Raw genomic sequence first — 18,504 nt, 5'->3', positions numbered from 1 at the left:
AAATTTCCCTACCCCAGTTGCTGAACCATAAAAAGAAATTTGGTCCCAGCCATCCACATGCTCAGCGTCTAAATGCTAGCTTGGCCAAATTGCTAGCACTGCAACTGCTGCCTTTTCAGCTGGTAGACTCTGCCCCTTTTGTGAATTTAAGGAATGTGCTGTACCACAGTGGCAGGTTCCAAAACACCATTTATTTTCATGGAAGGCCATTCTGGCTCTCTACCAACATGTTGAAGGCAATGTTTTGGCCTCGTTGGACAGGGTGATCAGCAGTAAGGTTCATATTACTGCCGACTCATGGTCCAGCAGGCATGGGCAGGGATGTTACCTTTCCTTCACGGCACACTGGGTAACTCTGCTGGCAGCTGGGAAGTTGCAAGACAGGGTTCAGTGTTGTTGGAGCTTGTTCCGCCACCACGCCTCCAAAAAGCTAGTGCTGATTCTGCCACAGCTCTCTCCTCAACCCCCTCTTTTTCTTTCTCTATTGCTTCTTATGCAGATTTGTCCTCTGAACCAGCAGTGCTCCATAAGCGTTCAAGGGGCTACGCAAGCAGTCAGTCTAAAAGATACCATGTGGTGCTTGAGTTGGTCTGCCTAGAGAACAGGAGCCACACTGGGGCAGAGATTCTGTCAGCTCTGCAATGGCGGGCTCAGAGGTGGTTGACGCCATGCCAGCTTCAGCCAGGAATGGTTGTATGCAACAATGGTACCAACCTTCTCTCTGCCCCCCCCCCCCCCCCCCCCCAAGGTCAATTGACTCATGTTCCATGTTTGGCACACATCCTGAATTTGGTAGTGCAGTGGTTCTTGGGTTCTTAACCAGATACCCAGGCTTACAAGATCTCCTGAGGCAGGCAAGAAAAGTCTGTGGTCATTTCCGCTGGTCATACAATGCCAGTGCACGGCTGGCTGACCTTCAAAGGGAATGCAACCTACCCACCAACTGCCTCATTTGCGAAATGCCCACCAGATGGAACTCAACATTGGCAATGCTGCAGCAGCTGCACACACAGCAGGAGGCCATCAATGAGTACCTGTGTGAGTATGTGAAGAATATTATTAATATCTAATATTCTTGTATATCAGAAGCGTTTCCAGATGAATAGCATTGATAGTCAAACTGACTTAAAACAAAGTGTGAGTTTATTTGTCACACAGTTGGCATCATAAATACAATGTAAAAAGTATAATAGTTCAGTACAGTGTGGGTAAAAATATATGAAATAAAATAGTCATAAAGCTGTAATAAGCTTATGAAAGCATGTGTGCTTCATGGCAGCTGTCTTCTGCCTCCACGCTGTCTTGTGTTGTCCAAGAAGAAGCAGGAAATGACGTGCTTAGACTTCTGGCAGAATTCAGCTGTCCCAATTTATCAATCTCTGTGTGAATATGTCAGTGTCATCTCCTAGAAGTTGTGTGTGTGTGTGTGTGTCTGTATGTATTCAATCTGGAAATGTTGGCTTATATGTTACATGTGAACGTCATAACCTCACAAACTTAGAACCTTGTGTGGCACACATTCATTTCTGCTAACTTCAGAAATATGCTATATAAAAGTAGATACTAACTCAGAGAGTCATATGGAGCTTGATTGACAAGCCCACATGTAACACTCCATACTTGAAGTAATGTGCTGATCATGTAATGTCATATAACCAAACATTTACATAATATGAACATATATTAGCAACTTTACATTAAGTAACTATATACTTAATGTATTACTTATTGATATGACCGAGACTACTCTAAATTTATTTTAACAGGATATAATCCACAATGTATTATTGCTTTAGCTATGTAGACACATGTCTATTTTTGTCTTCTCATGATATTCTGTACCAAGATACCATATATGTCATACTCAATTTTGCCACATCAGAAACATCTGCAATGCTCAGCTTTAGATGAGGATATGTTTCACTGAACATTTGATCAAGGTCATTCACACATACTATTTATTATGATTAATCATAAAACCAAATATGTTTTGCAAGCTTGCCATAAATATAATATAACACCTATAAGTGCCAAATTATGAATCTGGAAAAATATTCTAACAGTATGGCACCAGGACAGGATCAGGGGAGCTTGGTTTATTTTCACCACGCCAGTGGCTACTGATCAAGGATGCCTGCACTCTCCATTTGAGAAGGCCACAAGGATGGTGAGCAGCGACAATGCATGCATCAGTGACACTCTCCCTCTAGTCTTCCTGCTGGAGCATGTGCTTTGTGGAATCATGGACAGGGCACTTGAGGCAGAACAGCGGGAGGAAGAGGAAAACTTCCTTTCCTCTCAAAGCCCCCTTTATCCAGATAGCATTGCAGTGGGCCTGGGAGGTAGTTACGGATGTGATCCTTGGTGACCCAGAGGACTCAGAATCAAATGCCTCTGCAAACTAACGCTGCATGACTTCCCTGATTCTGAAATGCCTGCAAAAGGACCCTAGGATTCTTGGTATCAAGTAGAGAGATCATTACTGTCTGGCAACCTTTCTTGATCCACGTTACAAGGGTAAAGTTGCAGAACTCATCCTGCCTTCGCAAAGAATGAAACATCTTCAGGAGGCCTTGAAGAAAGATTTGTGTAACGCATTTAGAGATCCTGGGAGGTTACCATTTCCTGGTGCTGAACAATGTGTTGCAGAGTCTTCGTTCAGTCAGAGGAAGAGCAGTAGAGAAGGTGGCCGGCTGACCGATGCCTTTAAACAATTTTCAGTACTCAGCACCAAGGTCTGATCGGTTCAAGCAATCGTCACCAGCGTCTGCATTATATGGTGCATCTAGGGGCAAGAGCAGACTTGGAGAGTTTTCCAACAGAGCAATCACTGGGTTACTGGGTCCTGAGGACGGACCACTGGCCAGAACCTGCTCAATATGCAATCGAGCTACTGTCCTGAATCCAGCATGCTTTCTGAACACACATTCAGTGCTGCTGGAGGGTTTGTAACTGATCAAATAGTGCACCTGTCCACAGACTCCATTGATAGGTTCACATTTATAAAAATGAATCAGTCCCGGATCAGCATCTATTAAGCACCTGATGCTGATGTATTGGCTATAGATCTGGGATCCCTTGTAGACTGTCTATGCTACCTATCCTATTCCCCATCAATCTTGAAGATGCTAGCTTCCAGCAATATTTTTGTTTTAGGGCACCACAACCCAAGACCCAATTTTTTGGCCCCTGAGGGGCATGTTATTACAATTTCTTATATAATATTTAACAGCAGGGCCCGTTCCTGCGCCCAAGAGTATCTGTGATGGGTTACAGTGTTGTGGCACCACCACCCAAGGCCTATATTTGGTTGCTCAATGACCAGGCCCTTTTTTGTGATACGGCACTGCTTCGCTTTAACTGACATTTGCCCAGTCGTGCAACTCTGTACCCAAACAAAATGGACATCCTTTTTTCCCCACAAAGAGAGCTTTCTTTTGGTGGTATTTGGTCATCTCTGTGGTTTTTATTTTTTGCACTATAAACAAAAAAAGCGGCAATTTGAAAAAAATAAATAAATAAATAATTTCTCTATTGTTCATGACGGACACAGCACCTCATCTTGACCTTAGGGTTATATTGCCCCTTTAGGAAAGGACTAAGTGGAAATTGTTAAAAACAGCAACACTTGCACAGTACCGCCCAGGGGATGGTCCTACTGGCTATAACCCCTCACACTGCATCCAGCAGCTCAGTTTCTGCCTAGTGTAGGAGAAGGACCTGGCTCCCGGTGGGACCATTGGCTGGATAATATAGATCCTTGTAGTCTCCCCAGCCTGGCCATCAAACGTGAGCAGGCCCCAGCTACACGCACGCTACACACAAATTCTGGTTCTCTCTTTGTCACGAGCGATTGCGCCCTACAGTGCCTTAAAAGGCCGATGTACAGTTACGGTGGCTCGCCCAGGGGAGCCAACCTGCCGCAGTACAACTGCGGTGGCTGGTCGTGGAACTGGTTAACAGGGGTATGCAATTAATTTTTTTTAAATAATAGTTAAACAGGGCACGTTCCTGTGCCCAACAAGAGTAACTGAGAGGGGTTACCGTGTTCTGGCGCCACCAAAACCAAAGGCCCAATTTTTCTGCCACTGTCTAACAGGGCATGTAATTACAATTTTTGATATAATATTTCACAGCAGGGCCTGTTTCTGCATCCAACAAGAGTAACTGTGAGGGGTTACAGTTTTCTGGCACCACCAACACCCAATTTTTCTGCACAGTATATAGTGCAGTCCGTATAGTATATATACTGCTGCTCAGAGTATTTAGTGCCTGGGGGATCCCCACACCATTATTTTTTAATTTTTTGGCGTTGGGCTCCCTTTAATATTCATACCTGACCCAAAGGGCCTGGGAATGGACTGTGGGGGGAACCAACGCGTTTTTTTCAATAATTTTTATTGCCAGGATCCAACAATACATTATAGTATATGAATGGGGACCTTGATTGTGAGCTCCTTGAGGGTAGGGACTGATGTGAGTGTGCAATATACAGGGATAGGGACAATGGTAGACACTCACTCAGGTTGAACTGGATGGACTGGTGTCTTTATTCAACCTTACTAACTATGTAACTGCTCCTGAATAAACTGACGTTTTTAAAAGGTCCCCAAACACTTTTTATGGCAATAACTTGCACATTAAAATTATCACTTCACATTCACATCCTATAGACTTTAACTGTGTTCACGTGTTTGCACAAATTGTTTGCCCGTTCGCATGTTACGCTGCAAACTGAACCGGGGGGGGGGGGGGGTGTTCGGCTCATCCCTACTCTCCAGCTTAGTGGGAAAATATTAGAATCAAATTTAGATATACAGTATGGTGTCAGATACCAGCATAACATAATTTTTTTTTAAGTTCCCATACATTGACAATGAATGCTTATTTTCTCTCCTTTAGTCAGCTTGATATACATTTGAAAGTGTTTTGTTATCTCCTTTTGTTTTTGTACTGTTATGTCTCTAATCTCTGACTTTTTCTGTGGCATCTCTGCCTTCTTTGACTAGCTCTTGTAGTATGAGCACAGTCTCTGACCATTTTGTGGAGAATGCCCGCAGCCTCTGACCATATTCACATCCAGTAATTCCAAGTACTTCTAAGCATAGGTGCATATGAATTTCTCCCCTTCCTTCTAGGATTTAGTGCTTGGAATGGCCAACCATCATGCCTGAACACTGTCACATGGGAGAGGGGGCAGGTCATAAACCCTGTGTAAGCTCTAACACTGATATGGAGCTCTCGTAGGGTTTAACCTTGGCTCTTCTGCAGGCAACCAGAGTACAAATGTAGAAAGTAAAGGTATCAGGGTGGAGGTGTGACCAATTCAGAGAACCTGTCAAAAAAAAAAAAAAAAAAAGGGTATTAACTTAATTTCGGAACATTTTAGACCTTCCAACAGATCCAAATCAGGAGGCACACAGCGGGAATGTCTGCATAATAGTGTGAGAGGATGATTAATTATAGGCTTCTTCATCTAAGATTGTGCTACTATCGTAACTCTAATTTATGCGGTTTATAAAATGTCATTGTGAAGTTCTACTTCAATTATCAGTATCAACGTCTCTCAGCTAATAAAGCTGCTCAGTAGAGTCCTGATTCTGGCTTCCGCCACCGTACATACTAATTACTGTACATATTTTTTTTATATTATACATATATGTGTGTAATTACAGGTTTCATGAATGAAAAATGCCCAGGCAGTGCACTCAGAGAGGATGAAAAGGCCCTCCTACTCAGAACAGATGTATAACACTGCAAACTCATTTACCTCAAAGAAATTGTTACTTAAACCCTCATGATGGAAGGTATCAGCTCTTGAAACTTCAATAATCTCTACAGATTTTGTAGCACTGGAGGTTGATTCTATAAAGGTTATGGAAAAAAAACAAAAACCCGGAAGTAATTTTACCACACTGAGCAAATGAACAGGTTCCCTTTAATGGCAGTGCCACCAGCCACGTATAGCTACCTTCCATTTGTTCCCCCACTAGGCACGAAAAGCTTACACAGGAGCCTCACCCCACCCTCATGTGACTTGATGCCTGAGAGGCCAGTCACAAAGCATTATTGCTTTTAACAACATGAACTGTTATCACATGGGCCAACCCAACATAAATCATTTTCCTGGTGCCAACATACATGTAGTAGTATGTTGCCATAAATTAGTGCCAAGAAAGGAAAATGACTGTAAATATTTGATACAATTTTGCGCACCCTCTCACCCGATGCAGTGGGATCTTGGACAACAGCGAACATTTTTATTGAGGTTTCAAGCTACACAAAATCATCACAGAATCCCTTAAAGTGGAAGTAATGTCTTTTTTTTTTTTTACTTGTACCTACAGGTAAGCCTATAATAAGGCGCCTTAATCAGTGACAGCACCCAGCGGGAAAGGCTTCATTCTAAGGCAAGTATTTCATAGTATGCATAGAATACTAACACATTAACGCATTATGCAACAGTCTTACAGGGTTTTGGAAAAAAAAATGTGGTTTACTACCACATTAAAGTGACAATTTCCATGTTTGCTGCTTATATGGAGTATCATAAGTAAGCCTGAGTGTATGAAATAAAAAATAAAAAAGATGTAGCGCTGTGGTGGGGTGGCAGCTGACACAGATAAGATCATTTATAAGTTTGGTATATTACTTAAGAAAATGTGTGTAGCAAATAGGCACATTCTACCACCTCCTATGGGCCTACCCATACATACAGGGATTCTAGAAACAAGTAGATTTCTTTCATGACAACACCCCGTTGACTCTAGACTCCAAACCGTGCCTAGTGGGTATTTTCCTAGATGTCGACACCGATAAATATACAAAAAATGTTATGCATGAGACGCTATTCTTGCCCAGAAAACAATCGCTAAACTTTGGATGAGGCACACTCCACCCAGACTATCTGACTGCAAGATGGACGTAAACATCACATTGCCCTACAAAAAGTTCATCTACTAATGGAGGGTGCCCTGCAAAATTTAACAAGGTCTGGGACCGCTGGCTTAATGTATCTGACACATGTGTATATCACTACAGAATACGCCTCCTTCTGTCATGTACCGCCCAGCTGGGCCCGGGTCATGTATACCACTCTCCTAAAGTACATATAATTGAAAAAGTATGCCGATACCCAAAAAACAAAAACTAAAACAAAATATACTACTTAGCAAAAGTCTCTGTAATCGATCAGGAAATGTATGTGTTACCAATATTTGATATACTTGGAATGATTGTACTGAACGAAGAAAAATGTTTGTGCATTGGAAAATTGTATACCTTTATGAGAAATAAAAACGTTTAATTATAAAAAAAAAAAAAAAAAAAAAGTGTGTAGCTCCAGAAGTAAATGAACAGCGATGAAATGTGAATACTGTGTTATAAATGGACAGCACATTGAAATCAAGTCCAAAAAAGTGTTAAAGTGAACAAAATAGATAGATTTAATGCAGAGTCCCACAATAGGATAAGCTGTATAATGGACACTCACCGGAAAAGCTGGCTGCCGTTACAGCAACAAACACGCACTCAGTGTAGATCCGCCATCTGTTGTGGGGAAGGCTGTTCAGCAACTCGCACCATCCAGATGTAGTTGTAGTAAATAAAGCTCACCGGGAGCCAGATGAAGTCTATATTATAATATTATAGTATTTATTTGATTTGCATGTTAAAAGCCAAAATAAAATGAATCATAAAGACATAGAACAATGGGTGCCACTGCCGACCCGGTATCAGACAGTGACCTTACGTCAGCACTAGTGTCTCCTCTCCGACGCGTTTCATCCAATAGGATGTTATCAAGGGGTCCTCTAGTGTCAGATGTCAAACTAGTTTATACAGCCTCTCAAAACTGCTCAAATCAGTGTCTCCTTAGAGAAATTGCAAACAGGAAGTGATCCGTCTGCCATTTTACCAGTCTAAAAATGGCAGATGGCTCACTTTCTCCATCTATCCATTATTATGCATGTGCTTCTACTATGGAGGCACATCAAAAATATATAAAGTTAGGACTGCAAATAATACTGGGGTGCTATGATGTGGCTCTGTAGCCTACACATGTATTTGCAAACTAAATCAGTTTTTAATGCATACTGTTAGACAGGATAATTTGGTTGCAGGCTGGTCAGTAAGTTGAGCTAGGAATTTTCTTTGATTGTGTTTGACATGCGTCTCCCTGCCATGTGCTTCTTGCTGCAAAGGCCAGTGATAGCTGGGGTCAGGGACCATTTGTTTGACCTGCTTACACCTTATCATGTTTTGAACTCTTCTAGTCCAAGTTACATATAATTAATTTAGCCTGAGTCCATGTGGGATACACTCCGTTGTATCCCTCCCCCCTCGTATTGCCTTTATTACCCCACCCTGACGTTCGCCCTTTGTTTTTGTCCCTGGCTTTACCTGATATCTTCCACCTGCCAGTTCTCACTCTATTTCCCCCCTTCACTAAACTCTCTCCATCTTTTCATGCACAGACCTATCTGTTTATTTAGCTGTTTAGCCAACCCTCTTATTTCAAACCCCATTAAAAAGGTCTTAAAACAACATCCTCCTATAGGACTGGAAAACTGCCCAATATAAGGGCCAGTTCACACCATAGAAATGCAGTCTGGATGCGTTCCAGATGCTTTTGTGCATGCATGTTTTTTTATGTGCTTTTGATGCATTCCAGTGCGTTTTTGATGCAGTCCAGTGCTCCCCCCCCCCCTTTTCTTAATCTCAAATGAGGATAAATGTGTTCCAGTGCATTTAGGTGCATTCTGATGCGTTTTTCAGTGTTCCAGTACAGTCTAGTGCAGGAAAAAAGCAGAATGTTCTAATTCTGTAACTGCAAGCACTGGTGTGAACTATGCCATTGAAAACCATATAACCTACTTTCCATGCATTTTTGATGCAGAAAAAAAAAATCTTTGCGATCCAAAGTGGAAATCAGTGCAATGATTTTAAAATCTCAAAAAGGTATTTAAAAAAAATTGAGGTACTTTCAAAAACCACTCTCACCAATATGTGTGGTGTATCCTATAATTTAACTATAGTTTTACTTCAAGCTGAAAAAAATATATATAATTTTTTTTTAAAAGGACATTTTTGGATTGGTTCTTTACATTTGTTATATAATCCACTGCAACATTTTACAGTGCTTTTGTGAGGGACTGCAGACTTCTTTCACATTTTTCTATGCATTTATCTAAAAATGCCTAATCTCCTATCTTGTAGATCAGGGGTGCTCAACCTGTGGCCCTTGGAGCCCTCTGATGTGGCCCTCAACCTCAAATTGAATGCAGGACTTTTGGTGCGCTTTCAGAAAGTGCATCATACCTGCAAAATATGGAAAGCCACAGGTGCACTTGCTCTGCACTTATGTGTGGGTAAACTGCAGCGCATCATGGTGAAAGCAGCCTTATAGGGGGCTCGTTTACATTTGTGGTTTGGGGGTGGGTGGTTGCATTTTGTTATACAGTTGGACTGGAGGGGTGGCATATACATAAACGTATTCTCTCCATTTTCCTCCTGTATATGCTGAAAGCTGGCTTCTCATCATCTCTTCCACCGGCATTCAGCAGATGCAAGAGGAAAATGTTCATTATGTCATTCAAAATGAAAAATTTGAAATTCCGAACCTTTTCATTTAATTGTGGCCTACGACTGGTTGCCAAATCCCTAAAGTGGCCCTCGCACTTCAAAAGGTTGAGCACCCCTGTTGTAGACTCAGATTAAGGGTCATTGAAAACCATGGTGTATCGGTAAAATTTTTTTACATCAAATATGTTCAGTTCAGAACCTTTGCTGTCTCATTTACCAATCTTTACACAACACTGAAAAACAGAAAGGCTTTAATAACACAGGTCATTCGTAGATAGGATTTTATAAACACAAGTATGGGTTAAGAAGGCAGTGCACTGCTGCTCCAACAAATATCTGCAATGACTGTGTCACAGGGAGTGGATGATCGTGCGGTTTCTCAGCTGCTGAACATAGTCCTTAGCCTGATCGAAGCCTGTAATTGGTAGTTCTTTAGGAGGTGGAGGACCCTCCACCAACTTGACAAAGTAATGGCAGTGCACCTTGTCCATGATGCCGAATCTGCCTCGTGCGTGGTAACGAATCCTCTTTATATATGTTCCTTTGTTAGAAAACGACTCAGCTAAAAGGGAAACAGAGACGTGTTAGTGGCAATACTTCTTAAAGTGATGTCCTATGACTCGCTGTTATATGCCCTGACAGATTTAAAACCTGGGGGTTTGTGTTATGGCTTGTATTTACTGGCATTTGTTTACTTCTAAACTGCGTTTGTCTCTAACCATATCTGTTGATAAAATGCTAAATTAGCTTCATGCAGCTTAGGAGGATGAGAAGCACATCTAAAGAAACTTAGAATATTCTCAAAAGCACCTTCAGCCATTTTAAAATGCAAGCTTAATGCACCTAAAAGCATAATATATTTGCCCATCTACACAAGCCCTAATGCAAATGCCATTTGTGGTTGCTAGGTCCAGTTAATCCCCTTCTGCCACGTGCTTTCTTATTGGTTAGTGAAGCTGCCCATCACAAATGGTTAGCTAGAAAAATGCATTAAGTGAAAGTGTGATGGGTTTGAGCTTAGTGACCAAGCAATGCCTTGATTACAGAATATACTGGATTCCTCGAGTATCCTGTTCTACAGAAAGTCAGTCAGAGTAAGCATAAACACAACAAGGAGTGTAAAATCAGTAAATTGTACTTTAAACCTATACAGTTCTGCTTTAAAGAGCCAATCAACTTAAAAAATGAAGCTAAAATCACAGAAGAATTTCGTATTTTAAATGCTTACTTGCAGATTATCCTTCCCATAAATAATTTTTTTAATCATGTAATATATGCATCTGAGCTTGCTAGAGTATTGACACTCTGAAAAGTGTCAACTTGTCAACTCCCTAGCACATCCCCCCTCCCTCCTTGAACATTTTAGCCCTCTCCTCTGCTGGGAGCATCCAAATACTGTGTGTGCTGTTCCAACTCCTCTGCCTCTTTCCTCGCCTCCCTACAAAACCTTTTATGTGACCAGGGAACGAGTAACGGGGGAATACTTCAGAGCTTCAAGAGTGACAGCTCCAAGCATGATGGGGCTGCTGATATATCTGGGAAGACTCAGGGCTTTTTAACGTATACACAAAGGGGGCTTTTATAGGTAAAAAAAAAAAAAAGCCTAAAACACGTTAAAAATAATCTTAGAGGAAGATTGTTTTAGAATTAAATGGTCTGGCAATAGGGTCTCCTTGAAGAGGAGCCCCAAACATATATATTTATTACTACACCTGACTAAATAAGCTGACACATACCTCCGGCCAGTCTGCACTATGCCTTTAAAAGATAGGCTGGTAACAAACACCAAAAGACAAGCAACAGAGACAGTCTGCCATCACATATACATGCATCAACCAATCAAAATGCAGAGTCTAATAAGACCGCAACTTTATGGAAGTAGACAAAGTATATTGGCTAACGACTTGCTGACAACCATCCTGAATTTTCTAGCATACTGCAGGTAAACAGATGAGAATAAAAGTAGGGAGAGCTCTGAATGCTAATCTTGGATGGTTTATTGAAATAATGAAGTATTAATGCCTGTGGGTCCTCTTCAAAAGGGTATTTCCATACTGTTCTTTCCACTGTTCAAAGGAAATCATGCAAAGACAAAAGTAATCACATATTTTGTTCCCTGAAGACCTTACCTATATAGAGGTTGGACCTGTACTCCACATGGTGATTTCTTACAGCCAAGTCTTGGGCTTCAAGCAAGACCTATATTATTCATGAAACACAAAAATTATGGAATTTTATTTGTTAAAGGAATTAAGAACCAGTACACAAAATAAATCTGTTTTAATCCAATAGTCATTCCAAAACTATGGACTAGATAAGGGGTAGGCAACCTTTCAAAAGGTTGAGATCTACCTGGACAACATGGAGGAAATCAAAGATGCGCCCTTAATAAAAAACACAGCATAGTGTGCCCTGTGCCCCCCCCCCCCCCCCGGTCCTCCATTCTCCTTCATATTATCCCCCTCACGGTAGTTTTCTGCCCCACCCCTCTCCCACAGTAGGGGGGAACTCTGCCTCCCCATAGCAATGTCCTACCCCCTTCACATCACCACCACCCCCCCCCTCACTATAGTGTCCTCTGCCCCCCCCCCATAGCAGTGTCTTCTACCCCCTTACACCTCGGCCCCTCATACTATTGGTATCCTGTGCCACCCACCCCCAAAGCAGTGTCTTCTGTCCCCCTTCACATCACCCACCCTCCCCCAACTGTAATGTCCTCTTGTCTCCTTCCCCCTCACAACCCCCCTGCCCCACTGTAGTGTCATCTGCACCTCCAATAGTAGTGTCTTGTGCCCCCTTCACACACCCCCACTGTAGCCTCCCCCCCCCCCAAAGCAATGTCCTTTGTCCTCTGCCCCCCTCCCCCCAAAGCAATGTCCTCTGTTGCCTTCAAACCCTCCCCCCCTACTGTAGTGTCCTCTGTCCCCTTCACCCCCCCCCCCCCCCAACCATACTGTCCTCTGCTTCTTCCCCCCCAAAGCAATATCCTGTTTCCTTCACACCCTCCCCCCACTGCAGTGTACTCTGCTCCCCCCTCAAACAATGTCCTCTCTCCCCTTCACACCAGCCCCCACTGTAGTGTCCTCTGCCCCACCCCCAATGCAATGTCTTCTACACAACCCCCCCCCCCTCCCGTAGTGTCTTTAGTCGCCTTCACACCAGTGTGTAGGTAGTGCTCTCCTACCTTACACTGATGTATAGCAGAGTGGAAAGCAGGAAGTATGACAGAGCTGTATAGAGGATGGGAGCGGGAGCTGCCGGAATTAACTTTTTACATTATAAAGCTGGTGATTGGTTGCTAGGACCGCCTGGCAACCAATCAGCTGCTGGTTAATGTGAAAAGGACGCCCTCTATCCATTTACAGTACATGCTTAATTACTAATACGAAACAGCATCTCGCCAAGTCTTGCAGCCGCACAGTAGCAATAACAAAGCTGCTCTGGGAAAGGGATTTGGCAAAGCCTAAAAGTCGCAGCGTAGAGAGTGGTGGTAAAACAAAAAGGGCAAAGAGACCAAAAAATATATGAAATACCACATAGTACAGATCTGTCCGGTTGTTGTCAGTGCTCATTAAAGCACAATAAGACTCGGTAGAGATATTGGTGACTATTGTTTTCTGTACAGGTACAATGAAGTAGGTATGGTGTGTGGCCGAGAACTGAGCTATGATGGTGGCCATACTGTTCTTAAACAGAAGCAGACCATGAACATTCCCCCTGGTGCTTCCACATAAAAGCGGCCACAAGCAACCCTCTGGTGCTCTCAAACAAAAGCAGCCACAAGAAATGATCTAAATGTGCTTTATGGGCATGAGAATAGCATTGGAAATTATGAAGCATTTTATTATAAAGTTAAAGTGGTTCTAAAGCCAGAAGCTTTCTTAGCTTAATATATTCAATGCATTAAGGTAAAAAACCTTCTGGGTGCAGCGTCCCCCCGCCCCCCCCCCCCCTTATACTTACCTGAGCCCTGGATGCAGCAATGTGTATGAGAGCAACAGTTCTCCCGGGTCTCTCTTTGCCCATTGACTTACACAACAGTGGGAGCCACTGGCTTCTGCTGCTGTCAATCACAGCCAGTGAGCCAATGAGGAGGGTGCTGAGGGCAGGGACAAGCCACGCTCTGTGTGTGAATTGACAATGTCCATACACAGGAGCACACCTGCTCGAGTTATCCCCATAGCAAGAGGACTTTAAGATACAAGGCTTCTGGAAGCTAACTACATGATCAAATTGAATGACTTTTAGACAAATAAAAAGGTTTCCAGTAAATTTCTGCAACATCAAGTTACGTCCACTGATCACCATCATTTAAGTAGAACTCCAGGAAAACTGATAAATACAGATATTATGCATAAACCTTAATTGCATGTTTTTGTTTTTTATTTATTTTTTAATACATTTCCCTGCATTTCCTTTGGGTGGATATACGTTTAGCTCAGATCATACAGTCTGCAGTGGTTAGAGTTGACCTGAACACAAACAGGAAATTGCAGATGTAATGGACTGAAATCTGATGTAGGTCATTCATTTTACTGTTAAAAAATGCAGCCAAAACGAAAATCCTGACATAAATAAGCAGCTGTCGATTATTAATAAATGTGTTTTTTTTTTGCCTGGAGTTCACCTTTAAATACTTTGACCACATATGAGCTTAGTATTACTTATCAGGCAAGGGAAATCAAGGTTTGCTATGAATAGATGAATAGTTTATGATTCTTCATTATACAAGCAGCAGCTCCATCTAGTGACAAGGTAACCTCACTGCCATGTTAACCGATTTTTTATTTTTATTTTTTTATTACAATTTTTTGTTTATATGCTAGTTGCCACTACAGTTAAAGTATAACACCAGCCAAAACGATTTAAAAATTTGGATAGATTGGGGACCATCCAAATCCCTCATGTTGTTATTGCTGCTTGTGCCTCCTTTTGGGAGGATATTTCCCCTTACGTCCTGTACCAAGGAACAAACATTGAGTGGTAACCTCATATTTTACTGGAACAGGAATAGAAGGGAAATCTCCTATAATCGACATCTTTTTTGGTGAAAGCAGCCAACAGAGAGATTATACTCTGTTATATAACTGGGTCAGGAAATAAGGGAAAACATTCCCAATGGGAACCCAGAACAGAAAACCTGAAAAACTAAAAATGTATACATATTTTTCATTTATATCTCAATGAATAGGTGAACATCACCTGCTCTAATGAAATGCTAGCTGTGTTGGTTTTAATACTATAAGTTACTAACAAGCATGCAAAAATATGAAGTCAAAGAAAAGGCAGAATTCCCTTTTGATATTAGTGGTCATTCAGCAACTTAAATGATAAAGTAACAAAAAACAAAAGTATCAGCAGTAGAGCTGCACGATTCTGGATAAAATGAGAATCACAATTTTTTTGCTTAGAATAAAAATCATGATTCTCTACATATAATAATATTTCACATTATACAAAAAAAAAATTGGGCTAACTTTACTGTTTAGTTTTTTTTTTTTAATTCATTGAAGTGTATTTTTCCCCCAAAAATTGCATTTGAAAGACCGCTGCACAAATACAGTGCAACATAAAATAATGCAACAATCGCCATTTTTTCTCTAGGGTCTCTTTTTAAAACAAACAAAAAAACATACATATACACATTATAATAAATATATATACACATACATATATACACACACACACACACACACACACATACCAATTGATACAATGGGGGTTATTTACGAAAGGCAAATCCACTTTGCACTGCAAGTGCACTTGGAAGTGCAGTCGCTCTAAATCTAAGGGGTAGATCTGAAATGAGTGGAAGCTCTGCTTATTTTATCATCCAATCATGTGCAAGCTAAAATGCTATTTTTTAATTTTCCTTGCATGTTCCCCTCGGATCTACAGCGACTTTACTTCCAAGTGCACTTGCAGTGCAAAGTGGATTTTCCTTTCGTAAATAACCCCCAATGTTTCTTTTTATCTCTCAGCACTGAGCAATGTTGTGATAAACTTTGCCGGATTTATTTTTTATTTTTTGACAGCTCTGAGCAGAGAAAGGCGCTGCACTTGTTACATGAATCTTGTAAATGCCAGATTAAGATCGTAATGGGGGTTGAATCGAGATTGTGATTTTTTTAACAATTAATCCTGTAGCTCTAATCAGCAGGATAGCTTAAATTTTTTCCTCACAACAGATTGCCTTTAAATAGGACCTTTTTTTTCCCCTTTAACAATTGTGACTAGTAAATAATCATTTGCCCTATACCTCTCTTCCTCCCCGATTTTGCCCACACCACCAGGACTTTTACCATGCTCCTCCTCCAATGGTCAGTAAATTGATGGACAGATTGTGAAATCCATGATCTTCATCTGTCAGCAACGGACATGCAGATAGCATGTCCATAATGGACATTCACGAGAGATATGAAAAATCATGGATTTTACAAACGGTCTGTGAATTTACTGACCGTTGCATACCCTGTTGCTCCTATTTTCTGGACTCCCTTCTGTGTGCCAAAAGGCATTCAACGTCACTGGAAGCCCACCCTATAAATCATACCTTTTTGAAAGGCAGATAACTAATTCAGTAGCAAACTTCTCCCATCAAATATTTCTTAATCTATGCCATCTACACTGTCATTTAGCTACCTCTCCCAATTTTCCCTAGGTTCTTCTCACCCCTTTTGTTTCAGGTGTTGGCTCATGTTATATTGTTATTGCTACAGGCCCTGTATGCCTTCACCTCACTATGGATGCAGTAGATGTTAGCAGAGTATAATCCAATAAATAAAGGTCAGATTATGCATGGGGGGTGCTACTGATGGGAAAACATATTAAAGCTTAACTCCACGTTATTTGTCATTTTAAAACTTGTTTGGAAGTTTGTTTTCACTAACAGATGCAATGGCTGTCCCAGAACATAACCGAGTCAAGCAGAGCGTTGCTCAGCCATTCACAGGAAGCCTTGTATTTTCTGAATGAAAATGTCCTCCTGGCTGAGGTATGCAGATGATGTCAACATCTCCTCCACAGCCAATCAGGGGAAGCTTTGTGTTTATTCAGAAATTACAAAGCTTCCTGTGAATGACTGAGCACTCAGTCCATTTTGATTTCATTCCAAGATAGGGAGAGGAAGTTCCCATCAGGCTGCCAGAACACAGCGCTGTTTACTGTATATGTATGTACAGCTTATAAAAGCACTGTCAGTCACCACATATGTTGCTAAACCAAGTAGTTCATTTTGACCAGCTTGGGCTTAAAAAGTATTTAATGTTCATTAAAACCTGGGAATTAGGCTTTACACTGTGGAAATGATAATATTTTAAAACTCAACTCGGGCACCATAAAGGGTTTGTGAACCTATTTGTAAAAGTCTATGCCAGCCCCTCTATTAGAGGCTGGCATAGCACACTGTGTTAAAGCATTTTTTTAAATGTGTGTTGGAAATACCGATTTTTAGCTGTCTTCAGGCCGATCACATGACTTGCGGCCGCTTTCCATCTCTGATAAGTGGCTTCTGCGAGAGGGGTGATGATCTCCCTCTGACGTCAGTCAGGGAGATCACGTGACCACTCCTCTCCTCCGCAGAATCCCTGTCTCATAGCTGTGAAGGGGCCACGTAACTGGCCTGAAGACAGCTAAAAATCGGCATTTACAACACTTGTTTTAAAAAATGCTTAAAGCGGAGGTCCACCCTAAAGTGGACCTTCCGCTCATTGGAACCCTCCCCCCTCCGGCGCCACAATTGGCACCTTTCAGGGGGGAGGGGGGTTCAGGTACCTGTACAGTACAGGTATCTGCACCCACTTCCGGCGTAGATTCTGCAGAAGGTACGCCCCTTTCCGCAGAATCTACACCCCTTTCCGAAGGTCCCCCGCTGCCTGCTGGGAAACACACGGATCCCAGAGACAGCGGGGACCATCCTTATTGCGCAGCGCGACTCGCGCAGTAGGGAACCGCCAGGAAATGAAGCCGAAAGGCTCTACTTCCTGATTCCCATACCCAAGATGGTGGCGGCAGCACCCGAGAGACGATCGAGATCGGCTTTGGGTGCCGACATCGCGGGCGCGCTGGGCAGGTAAGTGTCATTATTTTAAAAGTCAGCAGCTGCAGTATTTGTAGCTGCTGGCTTTTAAAAAAAAAAAAAAAAAGCGGACTCCCGCTTTAACACAGTGTGCTATACCAGCCTCTAATAGAGTGACAGTGACAATTATATATATATATATATATATATATATATATTTTTTTTTTTTTAAATAATAGAGGGGGGGGCTGAGTGGAGACAGGGAGGAAGGAGGGGGTGAGGGGGGAGAGAGGAGAGCAGGGGGGGCAGCAGCCTATCAATGAGGGAGGCACTTTGACCACAGTGATCAGGGTGGAGTTGCCCTGGTGTTCGTGGTCTGTTTAGAGAGGGGCATACAGGAAGTGGTAGGTTTAGGGTTTTTTTTTACCGTTTAGAGGGGGGCAGTTTACATAGCACAAGCACTGTGCTATGTAACCTGCTTTAAGGGACCAGGATATGATTTTTTTTTTAACAAACACTTTAATTTTGGAGCCATGAAAGGTAATGCCTGGTGTTTGCTTCGCACACGGGTGTACTGATTCTTTAGGCTAAATACAATTTTCTCAATAAGTGACTCTGAGAAGTGCTGCCGAAAATAACAATGTCACTTCCTTCACCTAAGGGGGGAGGACCAGTTATCAATAAGCATTGGTAATCATTTTAATCTTCACTATTTAAGTGTTAGAATATTACAGCTTCACCTCTCAGGGATTATTCTATTTTATTATGTACATGCATTTTCTCTGATTCAGGAGAAGACTCAAAAACAATATAACAATGGTGCCATCAGTATTCATGAATGAAAATGAATTGCTCTAATTCACATTCTCTCCTTCATCCAACAATTATAAGCCCTGGGCTCAGGC

The 18,504-nt window shown here is 41.9% G+C and overlaps 1 protein-coding gene across 1 annotated transcript in view; it reads right to left on the bottom strand.

The window, feature by feature from the left end:
- Positions 1 to 9,816: 9,816 nt before the first annotated feature.
- MRPL22 (mitochondrial ribosomal protein L22) overlaps positions 9,817 to 18,504 on the bottom strand; it is a 35,124-nt gene continuing 26,436 nt past the window's right edge. The window contains exons 6-7 of the mRNA XM_077468385.1: positions 11,712 to 11,781; positions 9,817 to 10,144 (exon numbers count right to left, since the gene is read on the bottom strand). Of these exons, the coding sequence (XP_077324511.1) occupies positions 9,933 to 10,144; positions 11,712 to 11,781 (282 nt within the window). The 3' untranslated portion in view covers positions 9,817 to 9,932. The remainder of the gene's footprint in view (positions 10,145 to 11,711; positions 11,782 to 18,504) is intronic.

Source organism: Lithobates pipiens, unplaced genomic scaffold (assembly GCF_037356315.1).
Source record: "Lithobates pipiens isolate NorthernLeopardFrog02 unplaced genomic scaffold, aLitPip1_a1.2 Scaffold_8, whole genome shotgun sequence".
In the NCBI taxonomy this organism is placed as follows: Eukaryota; Metazoa; Chordata; class Amphibia; order Anura; family Ranidae; genus Lithobates; species Lithobates pipiens.
This window is presented reverse-complemented; position numbering and strand designations above follow the sequence as displayed.